The sequence below is a fragment of the Engraulis encrasicolus genome, chromosome 2, assembly GCF_034702125.1.
Source record: "Engraulis encrasicolus isolate BLACKSEA-1 chromosome 2, IST_EnEncr_1.0, whole genome shotgun sequence".
Classification (NCBI taxonomy): domain Eukaryota; kingdom Metazoa; phylum Chordata; class Actinopteri; order Clupeiformes; family Engraulidae; genus Engraulis; species Engraulis encrasicolus.
In genome coordinates this window covers 40953717-40972411 of record NC_085858.1, presented here as the reverse complement: position 1 = coordinate 40972411, position 18695 = coordinate 40953717, and the positions used below count along the sequence as shown (strand labels likewise).

The 18695-nt window shown below is 43.0% G+C and overlaps 1 protein-coding gene across 1 annotated transcript in view; it reads left to right on the top strand.

Annotated features, from left to right (window-relative positions):
* Positions 1-18695, top strand: part of LOC134439026 (uncharacterized) — a 156962-nt gene that overhangs the window by 118920 nt on the left and 19347 nt on the right. The window contains exons 32-33 of the mRNA XM_063188831.1: positions 11756-11905; positions 12793-12926. Of these exons, the coding sequence (XP_063044901.1) occupies positions 11756-11905; positions 12793-12926 (284 nt within the window). The remainder of the gene's footprint in view (positions 1-11755; positions 11906-12792; positions 12927-18695) is intronic.

Here is an 18695-nt window from a genome sequence, read left to right as displayed (position 1 = left end):
CTACATTTGTCCTAAAACCAGCCACGACTGCTGGCAGCGAGCACTGAGCAGCCAGAACGCAAGATTCCTTCGAATTCGGTGACGCGTTAACCTGGCAACGATTACTTAGTTTCCCGCAGTGCATTCTGGTTAACTGAGTACGTTAAAATAGCTTTGGCAATCGCGGTTCAGCACATAATTGTATTAAATTAAACTAAATAATGCAAATTACTTTATTTTTCTCATGTAAAATGTAAAATGAGGATAAATTACATGTGATAACAGCACACATTGCCCAGAGGTGAATTCCACTTTAAGGACAATATTATATGATATTATAGTATTGGATTCACGGCATTGTGATTCAATTTTTATTGGGAAACTACTAGTTGCGTTGTTTAAGTTAATATGCGCCAAATGCACAGCCCACGGAGCAGCCCCCACCTTCTCTCCTTCCCGGTTTGTGTCTGTGTAGGCCTATAGGCCTATGCGTCGAGTGTGACAGCAAAACAAGTAGGCCTAGGCCTAACACTGAAATGGGGCTGCGCTTGTTTCAACCTTGTTATGAAGATATTAACTGTCAACTAAAACCATTAAAGTGAACAGAAGAGAGACGCCCAGTGTGACTGCCCAAGAGCTGCGCAGTGTGCCCAAAGCCCGTCAAAGGTCTTGGCGGACGGCTGCAATGTCCCAGTTTACACCAAGCACTATCAAAATGTCCTGGTTACAGACATTACATCGCCATCATCAAGTTGTTGTATTTCACAGTTGAATAGGCTATGGCTTCTAGTAATCAGCGTGTGTAGGCCTATAGAAGAAGTGTAGGCTATACACATTTCCTATGAAACGCAGCCAAAACGTGTGCCTGGTTCTAAGTTTTTGACGGACGTAGCAACAATAAATAGGTGGCGTGGCTTTTGCGAAAGGTGAATTGGGTTTTGTATTTCCCCTTTTTTGAGCGTTCTCACTCTGCATGATGATTGAGATATCTTAGCAAGCGCTACGAACAGACACGACTGCATAATTCCGTGTGTGCCGCGTTCTCTCTGTCTCGCTCTCTCTCTGGCGCGCGCGCGCTCTCTCTCCCCCCCTCCCCCTCCCTCCCACGTGCTGTCTCAAGGTGCATGAACGATGCCTTGCCAAGTCGACAGATAGGCAGTATGGAGTCGCTATCAAACAAGTCCGACAAGCGAACAACAGATGCGTCCATCTATGCTTCTGGTTCTCAACCATTTTTGCCCAAACGCCCCCCAGGGCTCCTCATAACCTGTCAAGGCAATTCATCAATAAGCCTAAGATGTGCCTGGATTTTAAAAGGTTTGGGATTTCAAATAGATTAACTAAATTCCAAATTACCAGACATTATTTTATTAGTTGAATTAGTATTCAGGCCTGTAGCCTATAGGCTACTAACTCCAACTACACACCCCCCCCCCTCACTAGCCAAAATGGCCAGTAAATGTTAATCTAGCTAAACATACACTTAGTAATGGGTGAAAAAATGGTTAGTAAGTTGGTCTTTACTTTACTACTACCCAAACTGACATTTCACCAGCATTTGCCTTGCTGGTGTTAATTTAGAGCCCAGTTATACGAACCATTAGGAACTATCACGCCATTTCAGCATCAGCTGGAGGAAAGACTATAAACATTGATAAATAATAAATACATAAAAGCGTTGAGGGGAGTCATTGTCTTTATGGTTCAATTATTGCAGCTTTTTCAAGTCAAGGCACAAAGCAGTCTCATCCAAAACGGCTACAGGTAGGCCTACGCTGTCTGTACAGCATGTAAAATACTGTCAGTCGTGCGCACTGTGAAATGATTGTGAATCAGAAGGGAGCGAAGCGCGGGTGGGCGCAATATCGTGCTATGTTTCTCAAGACCAGGGCTTGCTACGCTTCTCACCCGCCTCAAACCTCGCGGCAGGCGGTCCGCCTCTCGCGGCTGATAACCCGGCAGACCAGGCGAGATAGCAAACGGCGAACCATCGTTTGCATTCATTACCTACTCAAAATGACAACACAGTGTCTACATGGCTTAAATGTGATTGCGCGTTGGTCCTAGATAACATTTAAGGCCTGTTATATATAGAAGTAAGTACAAGAAGTAGCTTGTTTGTTGCTGCCTGGTTGTGGTAGGCCTATGCTAACAAATGCTAACTGGCTAACAAACTGTAGCTTACCCGGCCAGCTAAAAACATCGAGTGATCAAATGACAATGTGGGGAAACCTATTTGTGTCAAAGAAGTTCTCAGTGCATTTTTACACCAATCCGTGTTAGTCATGGTATTTATAAGCATTTAGGCTCTTTAAATTAAGCAAAACCAGAGAAAATGATATATTGTACGAGAACGGTCACTAGCTGGTGGCCAGGAGTGGCACTGCAGCTATGTTCTCGCAGCCAAGTAAATAATGAATGGGTCCCAATGGGGCTGTATGCTTCTTATAATTGTATCTGCCCGTGTACATTTTCCCCTGTAAATGATGAAGTCGCGTTCGATAGATAAGAGTAAGTGAAAACATTTGCCGACACGTTTGCATCTTGTCAAGTGTTAGATTCTTGAAAATGACCCATTTAAACTATAGCAATGACATAACACGTGACAATCGACTTTACGTCACTTCGCCATTTGTTTTGTAGTTTTAAGTCTGACTTCAGATGTCGATGTGTTTAAAGTTATGTTACGATTCTTGCGGACATCTATTATTTATTGCATTTACAGGGATTAAAGTTCTCCGGACTGTACCGGATTTCCGGCTTGCAGCGATTGACCGTGGGTAAAAAAAAGATAAAAAATACTCGAAAATAAATTGACGGTAAATAAATAAATAAAAAGACTACCGAAATCCCTCCTGCATTTGTCAGCCAATCGTAGCAAAGGATCGCACAAAAACTAACATTGTTAACCAATCAGAAGAAGAAGGGGGCAGGTCTTAGGAAAGCGTGCATTATCTTGCGAGAGTCGCGGTCACAGAGCAGAGTCAACAACTCGCTCTACATGGCAAGGCACTATGAGCAGAAATATGTGTAAAGATATCTAAACTGCATGCTATGGATTGGTGATGCCGTTGTCGTCAAAAACATAAATGAAACGGGACATTGTGTTTGGACATAGGCCTACAGAATGTCGATAAGCACTGCAGTGTTGATGGAGCTTCTCTGCTCAGTGCTAATAATTAGCTGTCAACAACACACAAGGTTGTGTTTTTTCCATAGACGTTCGATCCCTCTGTGTCTTCTTAAAACTTAACCCAGCTGTCACAGCATCTCCCGGAGTGTGGAGCCGGCGAGCGGAACGTTTATCTGTGTCTCATCTCCTAATGTCAACCACTGCCTGTGCATTATGCTACCGGTAGTTCCATTCAAAATAATGGTTGGATACCGTGATTCATGAAGCAATCACCAGATTACTTTCTGGGGTTGTTGGAAGAGGTTGTAGGAAGATGTGCTTCAATCTACAACTACTTGTGAGAACGCCAACAGTAAGAGAATAATTTGTTATTCGTTAGAATTTAACAAAAAAGCTTAGTTTCATTTCAGCATGTTACATGCCACACTCATGCGGAGTTTTGTTAGCGCGCTAACTACAGAACTTTTATGCTAATGTTTTAGCTAAGAGGAGTCAGGTTACTTATAAACACCACCTACATATTAACTAGGGCTGGGCAAACATGAAAATCTTTAATCGCATTAACTCAATGACTTTCTGTGATTAATCGCGATTAATCGCATAGCGCGCGAAACCCAAAAATAATAATAATAAATCATAAATAAAATAAATAATAAATAAAATAAAAATATTTTTTAAATTAATAAAATAAAATAATTAATAATAATTTGCATATGTACTGTGTAGATAACCTATGTAGGTCTAATATAATATTCCACAATGGAAATGTAGGCTATTTGCCAACCTATCAGTCTAAATGTAGTAGGCTATATGCCTATCCAATGTAGGCCTACTAATGAAACAAATTATTGCATACAATATTACACTAGGGCTATTTAATATTTTAGGCTACTGAAACTGATATATTAGAAATTATAAACTAAAATTAGGATGGTCTACATGGGCCTACAAGAAAAAAAGAAAAAAAAACTTGTCACTTAAAAAAACTATATGTTAAAACGGCTTGCCATAGGCGTGCGTCTGTGAGATATGTCCCGCCTTCTCACACTGTCAAAGACTCCCACCTTCTCTCTTATCTGTCGCTATTTTTAAGGTGTTTCAGCGACTAGAAACTAATTGACTGTCTGTTGGCATTGACAGCAATTACATCTTTCAAAACAATAACGTTGACATGACTAACACTATCTTAAATGATGACGAAGTTGCCGATGTCGCGAAATCATAGCCTACCATGTTGATGCAGCCTACTATGCACGCGCAGCGCCATAGATACCAAAACGTTGCGTGAGGAATGTAATATCTCGCGGTTCGCTTTTTGATCAGGGCTTTAGTAGCCTAGAACTAAGTCCGCGTGGCGTTATTGACAGCTGATAGACAGCCAGCACAACAGTACCCTTTTCACGCTGACCGTACAATAGACTAACCTTGCGAGCTGCAAAGGCGAGCCACATGCTGCTCGAGAGTTGCGCAAGGAGGACCAGAACTGTGTACCGAAAATGTCCATTCAGAAGTTGACGTCCTTCTGTAGGCTATTCCTGTTTTGTTTTGACTACTTTTCTAGACATTCTTCTTCTCTGTCAGCAGTCACTGGAGGCAGCAACAAGCGCGATGACGCTTTCAAAATAAAAGCCACGAACGATGGTCATAAAAGGCAAAAAAAAAAAAAAAAAACCCACGGGAAAAAACCCTGCTGCGTTATAACTAAGGCTGTAACGATACACCCAACCCACGATTCGGTTTGTATCACGATATATGACCCACGGTTCGATATGCCCCACGATTTCACACAAAAAAAATTGAAAAAAAAAATTTTGGGAAAAAAAAAAGAAAGAAAATAAATTATATATATACTTTGTAATTAATATCTTTTTGCATTAATTTTGTAGGTTTACAAGGCTGAATGATGTTTCAGATATAGGCTACCACTGCAACCTGTTCCCAGGTGTTGACATCAAAACACAACACAGAGAAATAAGGGATATTAGTTCACCAAGGAAAAAGGCTTATAAATAGGCTAAGATCATATGTTGAGAGAGAGAAAGAGAGAGAGAGAGGTGGGGTGGTCAGGGTGTATGATCATTGGCAGCTGTCTTACTTTATCAAATATTAGGCCTATCCAATTAATATCCAAACATTAAAACAACACTGGCCATATATCGTCAGGAAACATGTTGTATTAAGTTAGGCTACTTAAAGAAATGCAACACTTAATTTTGATTAACCCTCTACTGCATGAATTATTATTTTTACAGTGTAAAAAATGTCATTGCAGTGCTTTTTTAGTGTTAAAATGAGTTAAATAATTGATTTCCAAAACATTTTTTAAATTTTTATTTTAAATTAAGTTTTTAGTTAATGGTTGCCATATGGCAACTTCATGCAGTCGTGGAATCTTGTGTAAAATCAGGTTTTTCCTTAAAAAGAGAATTTTCCCTTCATAAATCTTCAATATATTACTTTCCAAATGTTAAAACTCATTAAATGACATAAATAAAAATGTATATTTTTAGTATTTAGTGAAAATATTTTCTGTAAAATAGCAAAATATGGTCTACAAGACGGCCCATAGACATGTACACACATTTACAAAAAAGCTTCCGAAAAGGTTGTTTACACTTATTTGCAGACATTTGCAATGCATTTTCACATTAAGCATGTCTAAAATTACAAATATAAGTTCAAATGATTAATTTGGCACCAAAATTATAAGAAATATCTGTAAAAATAGCCTCATACTAATCTAATTCTAAGTCATTCCAATGGGGGTGAATGGCCAACAATGTTGTTCCATAACTGCATGAAGTTGCCATATGGCAACCATAACATTTTACCTTTTTCCAAAAAAACCTTTGCATCTAAAGTTGTTTTAATGATGAAAAATAACAGTTTACATATTCCGGATAGTGTTTGTATTTTTTTATAACAATATTTTGGGCTGAAATCAGAGTAATACCTTGGTTTATGGAGGCCTCGAGCGATGACCTCCACACACAAAAGTAGGTGATGAAAAAGGGCTTCCTGTGTTTATTTCTTAATCATGTGACCTGAAAAGTTTTTTTGGTTTCAAAGTAAAAGGCTGTCTTATCACAAATAAGTATAAATAAACAGGTTATAGTGCACCCTCTATTAGAAAAACTAGAAAAAGTTTATGGTTGCCATATGGCAACCCCATGCAGTAGAGGGTTAAGTTAAATATTTCCGTAGCTTTTTTTGATCGTGCAGCAGCGCCTGCCCGTAGCCTACAATCAAAACTCGAAATGAACCTCAGTTAGTTCTCACTGCTACGTAAGGCACACGTTTTTCGTTTTGTTTTGTGGTTTGACATTTTTCAAGAGCGAGAATGAATGCAGAGGCTGAAATGGAGCATGCTTTCTGCTTATGTAGGCGGTAATTTTACAATATAGCCTAACATTAATGTGGGAAGAAATAATGCTGCCTAATATCCTGCCTATCGACCTCAACATTCGTCCGACTTCGGGCACCTCCCTACAAGCGATTCCAGACTGGTTTATAGGCAGGCGGAGCATCTCGTGCGCTCTCTCTCGCGCTCTCTCTCTCTCTCTCTCTGCTCCAACGTCAAACTCCACTCGCAATACATCGCGCGTGAATGAATAAAAAAAATCTTGACACGTTTATAAAAGCCTTCTTGGTCTGTTGTTCATTTGTCCTTCACCTTCCGATGTTTGCCCAAGTTTTTCGTCTCACGGAGGTTGCTCAGGCAATGGATAACAACAACGTGCTGGTTGGAAGGAGCATTTTATGTGAGAAAGGGGTGATGGAACTGTTACTCGAACGTGTGCGCCCTTTTTCTCCTGGTCTTTTTAAGCGCATATGCAAACTCTTGGCTGTATGTTGCCTGTTGTGTTCTACACTGAGGGGTAGCAACTTTAAAAGGGCACATCGCGATTCTGTGAGGAAGCTTCGCGATAGGGGTTCGTGGGTCTGCGTACCGCGATCCCTCGGTTCGATGCAATATCGTTACAGCCTTAGTTATAACGTTAACAAAATTGTCGGGCGATATTGACCTCAATAGTTAACGCACCGTTAACGCGTTAACGTTGCCCAGCCCTAATATTAACTGATATTATGTCCGATGGAAAAAACAATGCAAACGTATTGACATTGGCGCTTTGTTCAACTTAAAGTGACTCAAATAGCGCCTAGCAAGAGGGCAGTCTGCATGCAGACAGCAGCAAGTTTCATCCCACTAGCTGCAGTATCATACAGGTTTGGTTGTTGGGTGTATAGTTCCTGTCATTGGCACGTTTTTAGTTTACATTCACATCTCAATGTGCCGTTTTCATGACGATTGTGAGATCGTTAAATAATATGTCACATAATGGCTTGTTGATGGCTTTTAACAATCTGTTCATGGGCTTTAGTTTTCAGTGGAATTCTAGTAATTGACTGAAGGCTAACAATAACACTGCTCTGTGGTGATGGACAGAACAACTTTGCATTATTATTCAGCCATGTCCAGGCATTTGCATTTTCTTTTCTTTTAAGGCAGGATTAAACACTTAATTTAGGCCTAAGTAACCAAAGATTAAGCTTATGCTTTTACCTCTGTTCTCCTCTGTATCTAACATGTCATGGTATTTCAATCTTTGTTGCTCATATTCTGCTACACATACTTTTCTAATGCTTTTGTGATGAAATAGCCTATGTAACCACAATATTATGGATAATAAGTATGTAATTATCTAATAATGATTAGTGCTATTGACACCCTTTTGGTCTCCTTGGTAGGCCCTATTCGAGTTGCAAAAGTCGTTCAAGTCAATAATCATTTTGACCCTGACATGGCACCCACATAAAAATAAGATAAATAAGTTAAACATAAGTGTAAACACTAAGCTTAAAAAGCAATGAAATTCTCGTTTCACCGTGTATCGTATAGGGTCGCGTCGACGCACCAAAAACTTTTTTTATTTTATTTTGCTTTAATCCCTGCATTTAAGGTGGTGGAAAAGCGGTAAGTGTTAATGGGGTAAAGGAAATGACAGCGCTCATCCTTAAGAATTTGGGCACCTTCAATAACATGTTGGACTGTGGTGGGGGGGTTTGAGGTGTGTGACCATATGTCTCTGCGAGGATCAGTCAGAGTACGTCTCTCAACAGCTCTGGTCGTGAATAGTCGCAGAGATTCCTCAGCCAGCATGTATTAGCCGAATGCTAGCGTGTTGCAGGACAAAACTAACAAGTCTTTGGGAGAACAAAGTCATGTCAGGAACCTTTAACTTCACTTCTAATACAACTTCCATGATAAGGTACAGAATGTGCACACATCTTTACAAACCAGAGAACAGAACCGTCACAAATCCCTGCTGAGCCATTTAGCCCAATAGGCTCCCATTCCTCTTTCACTTGGCTGCGTTCGCCAACGGGGCTATAATGGGAGCCAATGAGAGATACCTTTCTCATAGCTAAGAGATTCTCTGGCAAAACTTAGATGTTGGAAATCACAGAAATCACCGCCATTTTTCTCTGAAAATTTTGTCCAAAGCTGAACTAGAGAAGATATGTAAACCGGCTGTGCCTGTGGCTTTGTGCCGCCTTGTGGACACAATAGGGAATCACAATTCAGAAAAGCGTCATGGCGGGCGGACGGACAGACGGGCGGATCAACGGATGGACAAAGCCTCTTATAGAGATGCGTGGGACGCATCTAAAAACTCACAGAAGTCCAGAGAGACTAGCATGTCACCTGTTGTTTGGCCAGCCCTGCCCGCGGCTGAAAGGGGCCATTCTCCGTGCACCCATCTGCGTTTAAGTTATCAAAGGCCAATTGTGTTTGTGTGGTTATGTTTAATATATCTTTAAGCGATTTAGTTTTCCCCCTGATTGTAACTCTCTAGTCCGTTTCAAAACTCCCCTGGTTGAGAACATAAACTCGCTAGCACATGTGAACTCGGATAGTTCAATAGCGAATATTCTGAAACATCGGGCTACCTGTCAGCGAACAGAGGAATGGGGAGAAAGATAGTTCAACGGAGTTGAAGGAATGACCGCATTGACACATTTAATTGCGTGATGGGCCACCACTGCAAAATTACTATTAATTTTATGCCCATTAAAATGGGTGTTTAGCATTGCCAATTCATTTAGTTCTGTTGATGGCTGGTCGCACCAGTGCGCCTAAAAATATTTTTAGCGTACTATTGATAAAAATGGGCGCTTGGTCGCACTCAGGAGCCCCGCTGCACTTGTATGAAGAACAAGTAAGAAGGAAGGCTGAATCTATTTTAGAAAATGACTCCCCATATCCTGCATAATATATGGAATTTCAGTTTTTACCTTCTGATTCGCGTTTTAAACGCCCACAAGCTAGGACCAACAGATTCAAGCATTCATGCATACCCTCTGCTGTTCATAGCATAGCATAGATATCCATGTGTTTAGGCGTTTTCCACTGTGTAGATCTTTTCTTTCCACCCTATTAATCCCCCTCCCCCCCATCTTCATATGTTTTTAAAGGTTTTTATATGTGTTAAGTGTGTGTGTGTGTGTGTGTGTGTGTGTGTGTGTGTGTGTGAGAGAGAGAGAGAGATAGGTGTACCACCACTACCAGTGGCGGATTTAGCAATTTGGGGGCCGAAGGCGAAGTTAGCTAGGGGGCCCATCGGCCCACCCAAGTGTGTAGCCTACCCCCCCCCCCCCCCCCCTCTCTTTTAAAAAAAAATAAAATACAAAAAAATAGGCTTGCTTAGAGAAGATGCTTAGCTCACAACATCTTCTGTATCACAGATACACAATTCAAAACCCAAGCTCTCTAAAACAGTCAGAAGGCCTCGTGAACATAATGTGCTTGGGCCAAGATTTGCTTTAATGTAGACAGCATTCAATGTTGACATATTCAACATTCCAATCTTCACATGCACATCAATCAATTCTCGCTCTCTCTCTCTCTAGCCAGACCATTGCAGTGGTAAAAACACACCAAAGTTCAACGACACAAATAAAAATAGACATAAAGATTGCAGTGTATCATTTCAGTTTGAAGCACAACGGCATATCCCCAGACCCGTCGCCAGAACTGAGTCTTAAGGCGGGCTTATGAAATCCAACGGGTGGGCACCACTAAATTCTCTTATTTTTTGCTTATTTTACCATTTGCGCAGTCCTAATCCCACACAATAATCATTACATTAAATATGGCAGGACCGTCGCTCTCTCTCTCTCTCTCTCTCTCTCTCTCTCTCACTCACACACACACACACACACACACACACACACACTGAATGTTCCTTGAAAGCTGAATGCTTGTTTACGCCTTTCCCAATTTCGATAGCATGTTTCTGAAATCATTTCAGAGAGATTGAGAAGATTGTGTCTGATGATACAGTAACCAATGCACCGTCTGCAAGTGCTTAAAAGGCTGCGTCCTTTTCAATGGAATGACTTACTCGACTCAATCCCAGTTCACAGCTAGAGGAAAAGTAATGTCTTTTCGAAACAAAATATCCCACGAGGTATTCTTTCAGCAAAACCTGATTGGGTTTATCAGTGCCGCGGTCATTCACAGATCCAGTGGGGATAGCCACAGTTGACCTGTTAGTGCTACTGTAGGTCACCGCTTCCGTCACTGTCAGCCCGGCTGTCATGGTCAGGATCCACAGAGATAGTCCATGCTTCTAACATGTCATGTCGAGGGTTATCCAAAGTTACCGATGTTGGAGTTTTAAAACATTTACGCATAATGTTATCCATATTCAGGAAAGCACAAAACGTGCATGTCTGGTTGCAATCCTGCTTCCCCACCACTTCAATTTTGGAATTGGTAATCCACTCGTCATCTTAGTGGACATCCACAACATTCGGGCCAACCGGCATTGACGCATAAAAAAAGCTTATCAGCTTCGGAAGTGCATTTGTCTTTGATTAAGTATCTTCCCTTTCCTCCGTTTGGTAACACTACCAGGGTATTGGCGCTTAATTTTGATAATTTCACAACTTTATCACAACTGACTTGACTGAACTCTCCTCGACTTGATGCCACATGCTGCACAAATATGCGCAGGCAGCGCAGCACAGCACAACCACACTGCATTATGATTGCATTGTAATTGGCAATGCGCTTATTTGCGCCGCGCCGACTTGCACAAGTGTGTCACCTTGAACGTTGTTTTGGATATTTCGTCTCGCGCAAATGGCATAGATGGAATATACCATTTTCACGCGAAAGGGAGGGGGTGTGCATGTAATCTATATTTATCTGTGTTTTATTATGCTGTTTATTTTGTTTCTGACGTGCAGAAATAAATATTTATGAATGCAATATGTGCATTACTGTCCAAAGGGCCCCAACTACCAACTGTAGGCCTCTGGGAAGTTTGGGGGGACCCTCTGGGGGCCCCTACATTTGGCGAGGCCTAAGGTGGTTGCCTAGGTACGCCTCAATATAAAGACCGCCACTAATCACCACAAAACAATTGCCCATACTAGGTAAAAGGCTAGGTAAAGGCTACTACTACTACATGTGTTCATGCAGAGAACTTTGCTCCAAGTTTGTAATATGTGGCTCCATATTTGAAAAATGACATGCTAACTGACTAATCTATGCGCTCTTTATCCACTCCAGTCTCGCAACCTGTAAAATTTAATCTTTTCTGAGAGCTGAATCGGCTGTGTGCTGTTTTTCAGAAACCATTTTTTCAGGAAACACTGAGAAAGGAGAGCATAGAGCACTTGGAAACTGATCCTGGATTTATTAGGTTGCTGGCTGGAAAGATCCGAAAGCGTCTTTTTCGGGCTGGTGATGTCATTTTCCGGAGACATGAGTATGGAAATGAGGTATTGTACATAGTGTGTTCAAGGTGCACTGTGTAATTTTTTTAACAGTTCCTTTCCAGAATTCATGCTACCCATTCACAAATGTTACCTTTTTCACAAATTCTTACCACCACCATTGCATTTTAAATATTGTTATGTGGGGGATAAAGGAATCAAAGAACAAGAGATTTGGTATTTAAAAAAAGTGTTAAAGGTTTATATGAATTAAATGATATTCACCAAACAAGACCCACTCACATTACATAAAACACAAAATGATCTGGCCAGGATCAACAGAAATTTGAAAATTCCCTTACATATAGAAATAATGTCTAACATATATAGATATAGCCTACACAACATATAATTATTAGGCCTACTAGGTCCTTACTAGGGTTATATTGGTAATAAATGCCTTATGCATGAACAAAACATTTGCGAATACATGCCTAAAAAATGTTTGATTTTGCTTAGTACATGGCTTACATTACAAGTTACTTATACAGGCATTAACATTGCATGTATTAGTGCTCATAGATGTAACACTAAAATAAAGTGTTACCAATAAAGGTATAGAACTGCACATGATGTCCCCTAACCAGTCACATGCCAAACGAATAGGGAGTCCCATTACTGTCCATTTCAAAATGTCCATCTTGCATAAATAGTAATGTTACCCCAGAAAACACTGCATGAAACACCAATGAAGAATACCAATTTTCTTACACCTGCGGACCGGAGGAGAGAACGCACACTCACACACACCAGTCCACAGGCAGAGCCAGGCATGACACAATTCATGACTTCAATACCAAATATTATATAGTATGGTAATGCCCAAAACCAGAGCATGCATTGTTTTTGTAATGTTCACGTATGCATACAATATCTCTGCCTATGTCTTCCAGATGTATTTCATAAACAAGGGAGGAATTGATATTTTATCTACGGACGAGACAACTGTCATCATCACCCTAAAAGAGGGGCAGTACTTTGGAGAATTAAGCTTATTGTTTCCAGAGCAAAGAGCAGCTACAATAAGGTAAGTGTTGTCTGCTAAAATTCTCATTCATTTGGTTGTGTTAGTCAAAAGAGTTCAATTGTAAGCAACTCAACTCCTTATTGGAGCTTAAAGACTTTGTCCTTCAACTGAATTATTGAGTCAAACTATTGATGGATTCCAATTGCTTACAACCAGCGGAATGCGTGCTCATACAGGGATTCCAAAATGCTGCGTGGCTAGGTGTTTATAATTGGAAGTCCCATTAGCCCTGCACAGTGTATGACAAGAACCTGTTGTCTTGTTCGGCTGGAAGTTTTATCCACTTACTCGCACGCTGTACTGTTGGTGACACCGTTTAGAAGAACAAACTTATCATGTCACTCAGAATTCTTTGGCATGCCCCCTAAATAACTATTTTGTGTTGCAAAGTGTTGTCCACTGCTGACAAGGTTTCGCGATCGGAGGCAGTCTCTGAATGTTTGGAAGCTGCTGTCACTCAAACGTAGTGCTCACGTGTGATTGGAGTGATACAATATAACTTCATTTACAAACCATATCGATGATTCTGATGTACTCATAATAAGATATGTTCTCCCAGAATGGAGTCGGTAGGAGTACAGAAACTTTAGGTTAAATCTGTTCTCTGGCTAAATCTAGGTTCTGGAGATGATGAGGGACGTCAGCCCAGTCAAGGCCATCAGCAAAGTCTCTCAGTCCTCCACGGCAGAGCTTTTAAATCGTTCGACTGTGCGCCCTTCGGGGCCCCGTCTCCGTTGTTTGGGGTGGCGTGGGCTTGGGGGGGGGCGGGAGCCGCGGAAGGTTGCAGACGGAGTCCCACTAAATTCCCCCGTCCGTCACGCCGTTGGGGAATTCCGGGGAAGCGGCAGGGGCGGTTCTGACCACGATTTGCTGTTTGCCTGGTCACACGCTGCGGGCTGGGGGCTCATGACGACAGCCTGCCCAACCGTCAGCGAGACATCTCTCTAGCATTTCTTCGGTATAGTTTAGGGAGGCTCACGGTAGTGTGTCACCGTAGTGTTCGGCGCCGTCGTCGACTAGCCGTAGCATCTCAAACTCTTTCCGGCAATGCAGAATCCACAGGAATCCGACGGACAGGAAAATACATTTTCCCACCTGTAGAAGTCACCGCTTCAGTAGCGAAAACCTGAGATCAGACAGAAATATCATTTAGGTACACCAAGCTAGTCACAGGAAGCTAGTTAGCTAAGCTAGTTAGCTACAGTAGCCGAGAATAGCTACATAGTGAGTAAGCAGAAAAGTTCGACTCATCTTAGAATAACAACTCTTTCGTCGAGACCGAGCTTGCGAATCCTGGACGCCTGGCAAACACTTTTTACAGGGGGGCGTTGATTTTGTCGGAGATGGTGGTGAAGGTGTCAGCGTCTGTTTATGACTTCAGCTGCGCCTCAATTTGCTTGATCGAAGCGGATGTCTTCTCTCTTTCTGTTGTCGTCTTCTCGATGACCAGCAGCATCAAGTCGAGGGAGCATTTGTTTAGGATCTTTTCCCACTTTTGCATGAATTCCGGGTCATCTTGGCCGAATGATGGCGTCTTCTTCAATCGGAGCCCTCGGGGGATTCGCTTCACTCTCCAATATTCGGAGAGCGTAATTGAATGCCATAGCAGCCTAATTTCTTGTTGCTTGAAGTCCTCCAAATCTCTCGTGAGGGACACTGTGTTTGGCTCTGGCGTTTTGTAGATTTCTTCAAACATTGAATGCGGTAGGATTATCTTGGTAGGATTATCTTGGCACCTTGTAGGATACCTTGGTTAATATCTTGGCATGTTGTTCTTCAGTGTACGTTCAAATGACAATCAAGTGACAAGCAAATGACAATATATTAACTTGAAGTTGTAAAAGTCACTTGCGCTCTAACATTCTTGGCGTGTCCAGTCCAGGACGGTATACAATGGAGAATAAACTGGTCCACTAAGTTCATGCAAAAAGTGGGAAAAGATTCTAAATAAATGCTCCCTGGACTTCGCTCTAACATTCTTGGTGTGTCCAGTCCAGGACGGTATACAATGGAGAGTAAACTGGTCCACTAAGTTAATGCAAAAAGTGGGAAAAGATCCTAAATAAATGCTCCCTCGACTTGATGCTGCTGGTCATCGAGAAGACAACAGCAGAAAGAGAGAAGACATCCGCGTCGATCAAGCAAACTGAGGCACAGTTGAAAGCGCAAACAGACGCTGACACTTTCTCCACCATCTCCGATCAAATCAACGCCTCCCCGAAAACCTTTCAAGCTGAGCTACAAAACTACAAGATCGGAAAGCACGAGAGAGACACCAAGGACTACAGCGATGGTTGGGTTTACAACTGGAAAAATGGAGAAAAGAAGAAGCAATGAAGAACGTGCGCTACCCGCCAACAGAGCAGGGATCAGCTCTCCTCTGCAAGCGAATGGGAGTCCCCCCAAACAAGTGACGCGGAGACCCAACAGGATACGCTGTCTTTTTTGGCCAACAGCAAACCTCCCAGAGGAAGAGGAAGAGGACGAGGAGGGTCTCACGGGGCCCCCATCAGAACCATCCCGCCGCTCGCCACGGAACCAGTACCAGGCCCGGGGTCATCCCTATGTTCCCTGGGTCCTATGCTCCTCTCTACCAGGGAACATTGGACCCTTTTATCAAAAAAGTCAAAAAGATAGTTTTGGTTAGGGCACAAATTTACAACTCAGAAACATTGCATTTCTGACAGGTTAGGTTTAGGGATGGTTTTGGGAAGGGCACAATTTGAAAACTTGGAAACATACAATGCGGGGAACATACAAACCCCAACTCCGGTGAAGTTGGGACGTTTGGTAAACAGTGAATAAAATCAAAATGCTATCATTTTCAAAACATTCAATCTATTCATTAGATGGAGAATAGTGAAAAGACAACATATTAAGTGTTAAAACTGAGAAAAAATATTGTCTTTGGGGACATATGTACTCATTTCTAATTTGATAAATGCAACACGTCTCAAATAAGTTGGGACGGGGATCAGTGAAATTTAGTAAACATCCGAATAAGATAAAACAACAAAGAAAAACATTTCAAAATGAATTGTACTGACGGACAATATAGGTGTCCAGGTATAAGATCACAGAGAGGCTGAGTCACTCAGAATTAAAGATGCAAAGGGAATAATTACCATAGTTATTACATACATTTTTGAATTCCCTTTGATTTACCACGATTGAGTGTATGTAAGACATATTTTTGCCATTAAAATCATTGTATAGATTCATGACATCATGAAATATATATTGGCTGTAGTCTCACTCTAGCACTCCAGGAATTAGAGCTATTGAAAATTGACCATATTAAGAATGCTTCATGCGTGCAAATGATACAGGGGTGTAACATTCTCCTATGCACCTGAGCTCATTTGAAATAGACCCAGAAGAGATGGGAAACTGTCCTTTGCTTACAGAAGTCAGCAGAAGTTGTAGAAGTCAATTCTTTTTGACAATAATAGAGCATTGCACATCCTGTGCTACAGTGAAAATGGACCATCCAACTTGTGTTAGTGCTAACTTCAAAAGTCAGCCTCAATGATGGCATGCGGGTGCAGTAGTGCATTGGTTTAAAATGTTCTCACTCTGTTAGGGTTGACTCGGGGATTGAACCTGGGTTGCTGGCTTGACAGGCTGGTGTGCTACCGCTATGCTACAGTTCAGATGACTTGTAAAGACCCAATTGCAGAGGTTCCAAAAAGCAGAAATTCCAAACAAAAAATGGTCTCTTTTTATTTTTTCCAAAGGTCAGAGGATCCACAAAAAACTCAGAAGATTCAGAATTGCAGGTCAGAGGCATTCAGCATGAAAAAGAAACAAAAATCCAGGATTAGCAAAAATAACAAGAATGGCAAAAATGCTTGATAAACACAAACGCTCTTCAAAAGTTCAACGGTTCAAAAAGTAAGAGCATCAAAATCCAAAAAGCAAAAAGTCTCAAAAAAGTTCAAGAGGGAAAGTTCAAAATAGCTCACCAGCAATGTGGACGCAAGACAAAGACCAACAACCAAAAAACAGGGCTTAAATAACCAGACTAATTGTTCACATGACAAACACAAATGGCAACAGGTGGTAGTGGAACACAAAATGGAGGGAAAACTAAATGAGAAGGCGGGGCAGGATCACATGACAGAAGATAAGGCACATGTCAAACGAAAACAAACGCACAATCAAAACAAATGGAAATGACAGGTGTCCCACAGCGATCCCTAGTGGCCAGAAGAGCCATGGCACCTAACAGGACCCCCCCCCCTCTACGAACGTCTCCGGACGTACCTCGGACAGTCAGGGTGCGCACGATGGAAGTCCTTGCAAAGGCTTTTGTCCACAACATCCCAGGCCGTAGCCCTCCCAATCGACCAAGTACTGCAGGCCGCCTCTGACACGGCGGGAATCGAGGAGCCGGCGGACTGTGAACACAGGCCCACAATTAATTATGCGGGAGGAGGTGGGGCTTTGGGGACCGGGGCATGAGGTGAGCACAGGACAGGGTGCAGCAGGGAGACATGGAATGTGGGATGAATTCGAAGGGACCGGGGCAACTGGAGTCGGTAGGAAACGGGGTTGATTCGACGAACCACCTTGAAAGGGCCAACATAGCGGGGGGCCAGCTTGCGGGACTCGACACGAAGGGGGAGATCTTTGGAGGAAAGCCAAACCCTCTGGCCGGGGCGGAAACGCTGGGCCGGCCTCCGGCGACGGTTGGCCTGGGCCTGGGTGGACCTGGAGCTCCGCAGCAGCGCCTTGCGTGTGTTCCGCCACACCCTCCGACAGCGCCTCATGTGGTGTTGGACCGAGGGGACCCCAGCGTCAACCTCCTGCTCTGGAAACAGAGGAGGCTGGAACCCGAATTGACACTGGAACGGAGACATGCCAGTCGCCGAAGACTGAAGGGTGTTGTGGGCGTACTCCGCCCATGGCAGCCAGGAACACCAGGACGCTGGGTTGTCCCTCGCCAGACTCCTCAGGGTGGCCTCCAGGTGCTGGTTAAGCCTCTCCGTCTGCCCGTTGGACTGTGGATGGAAGTCCGAGGTGAGACTGGCCGTGGCACCCAGGAGTCTGCAGAACGCCCGCCACACCCGAGACGTGAACTGCAGCCCACGGTCTGACACGTTTGCCCATGTTTTCCGAGTCTTCGGACTCCTGCAGGACATTATCAGTGTTGCAGTCTCAAAAGCAGAGGGAAGTTTAGGTAATGGAATAAAGCGACAGGCCTTAGAGAACCTGTCAACTACTACAAAAATAACGGTGTTACCTTCAGAACTCGGGAGGCTGGTGACGAAGTCTGCAGACACATGGGACCACGGCCGTCTCGGGATGGGCAGAGGCCGGAGCAGGCCTTGAGGACGCTGGCGGGGATTCTTGCTCTGGGTGCACACTTGACAGGCCATCACGAAGGCTTTCACATCCTTCTCCATGTCGGGCCACCAGAACCGTCTGTTGAGGAACTCGAAGGTCCTCAGGGACCCCGGGTGTGCAGTGAGGCTGGACGAGTGGCCCCACTGGAGGACCTTGGCCCGTACCTGGCTGGGGACGAACAGGAGACCTGGAGGACCCGTTCCAGAATCAGGTTCTTGACGTTGGGCCCGCTTGACAGTAGTCTCAATGCCCCACCGAACCGGGGCAACTATGCGGGAGGCTGGGACAACAGTGCTGACCTCTACATCGTCGTCATGTGTGGAGAACTGCCTGGACAATGCATCTGGCTTGGTGTTTTTCGAGCCTGGACGATAGGAGAGTGTAAAATCAAACCGGCTGAAGAACAACGCCCAACGGGCC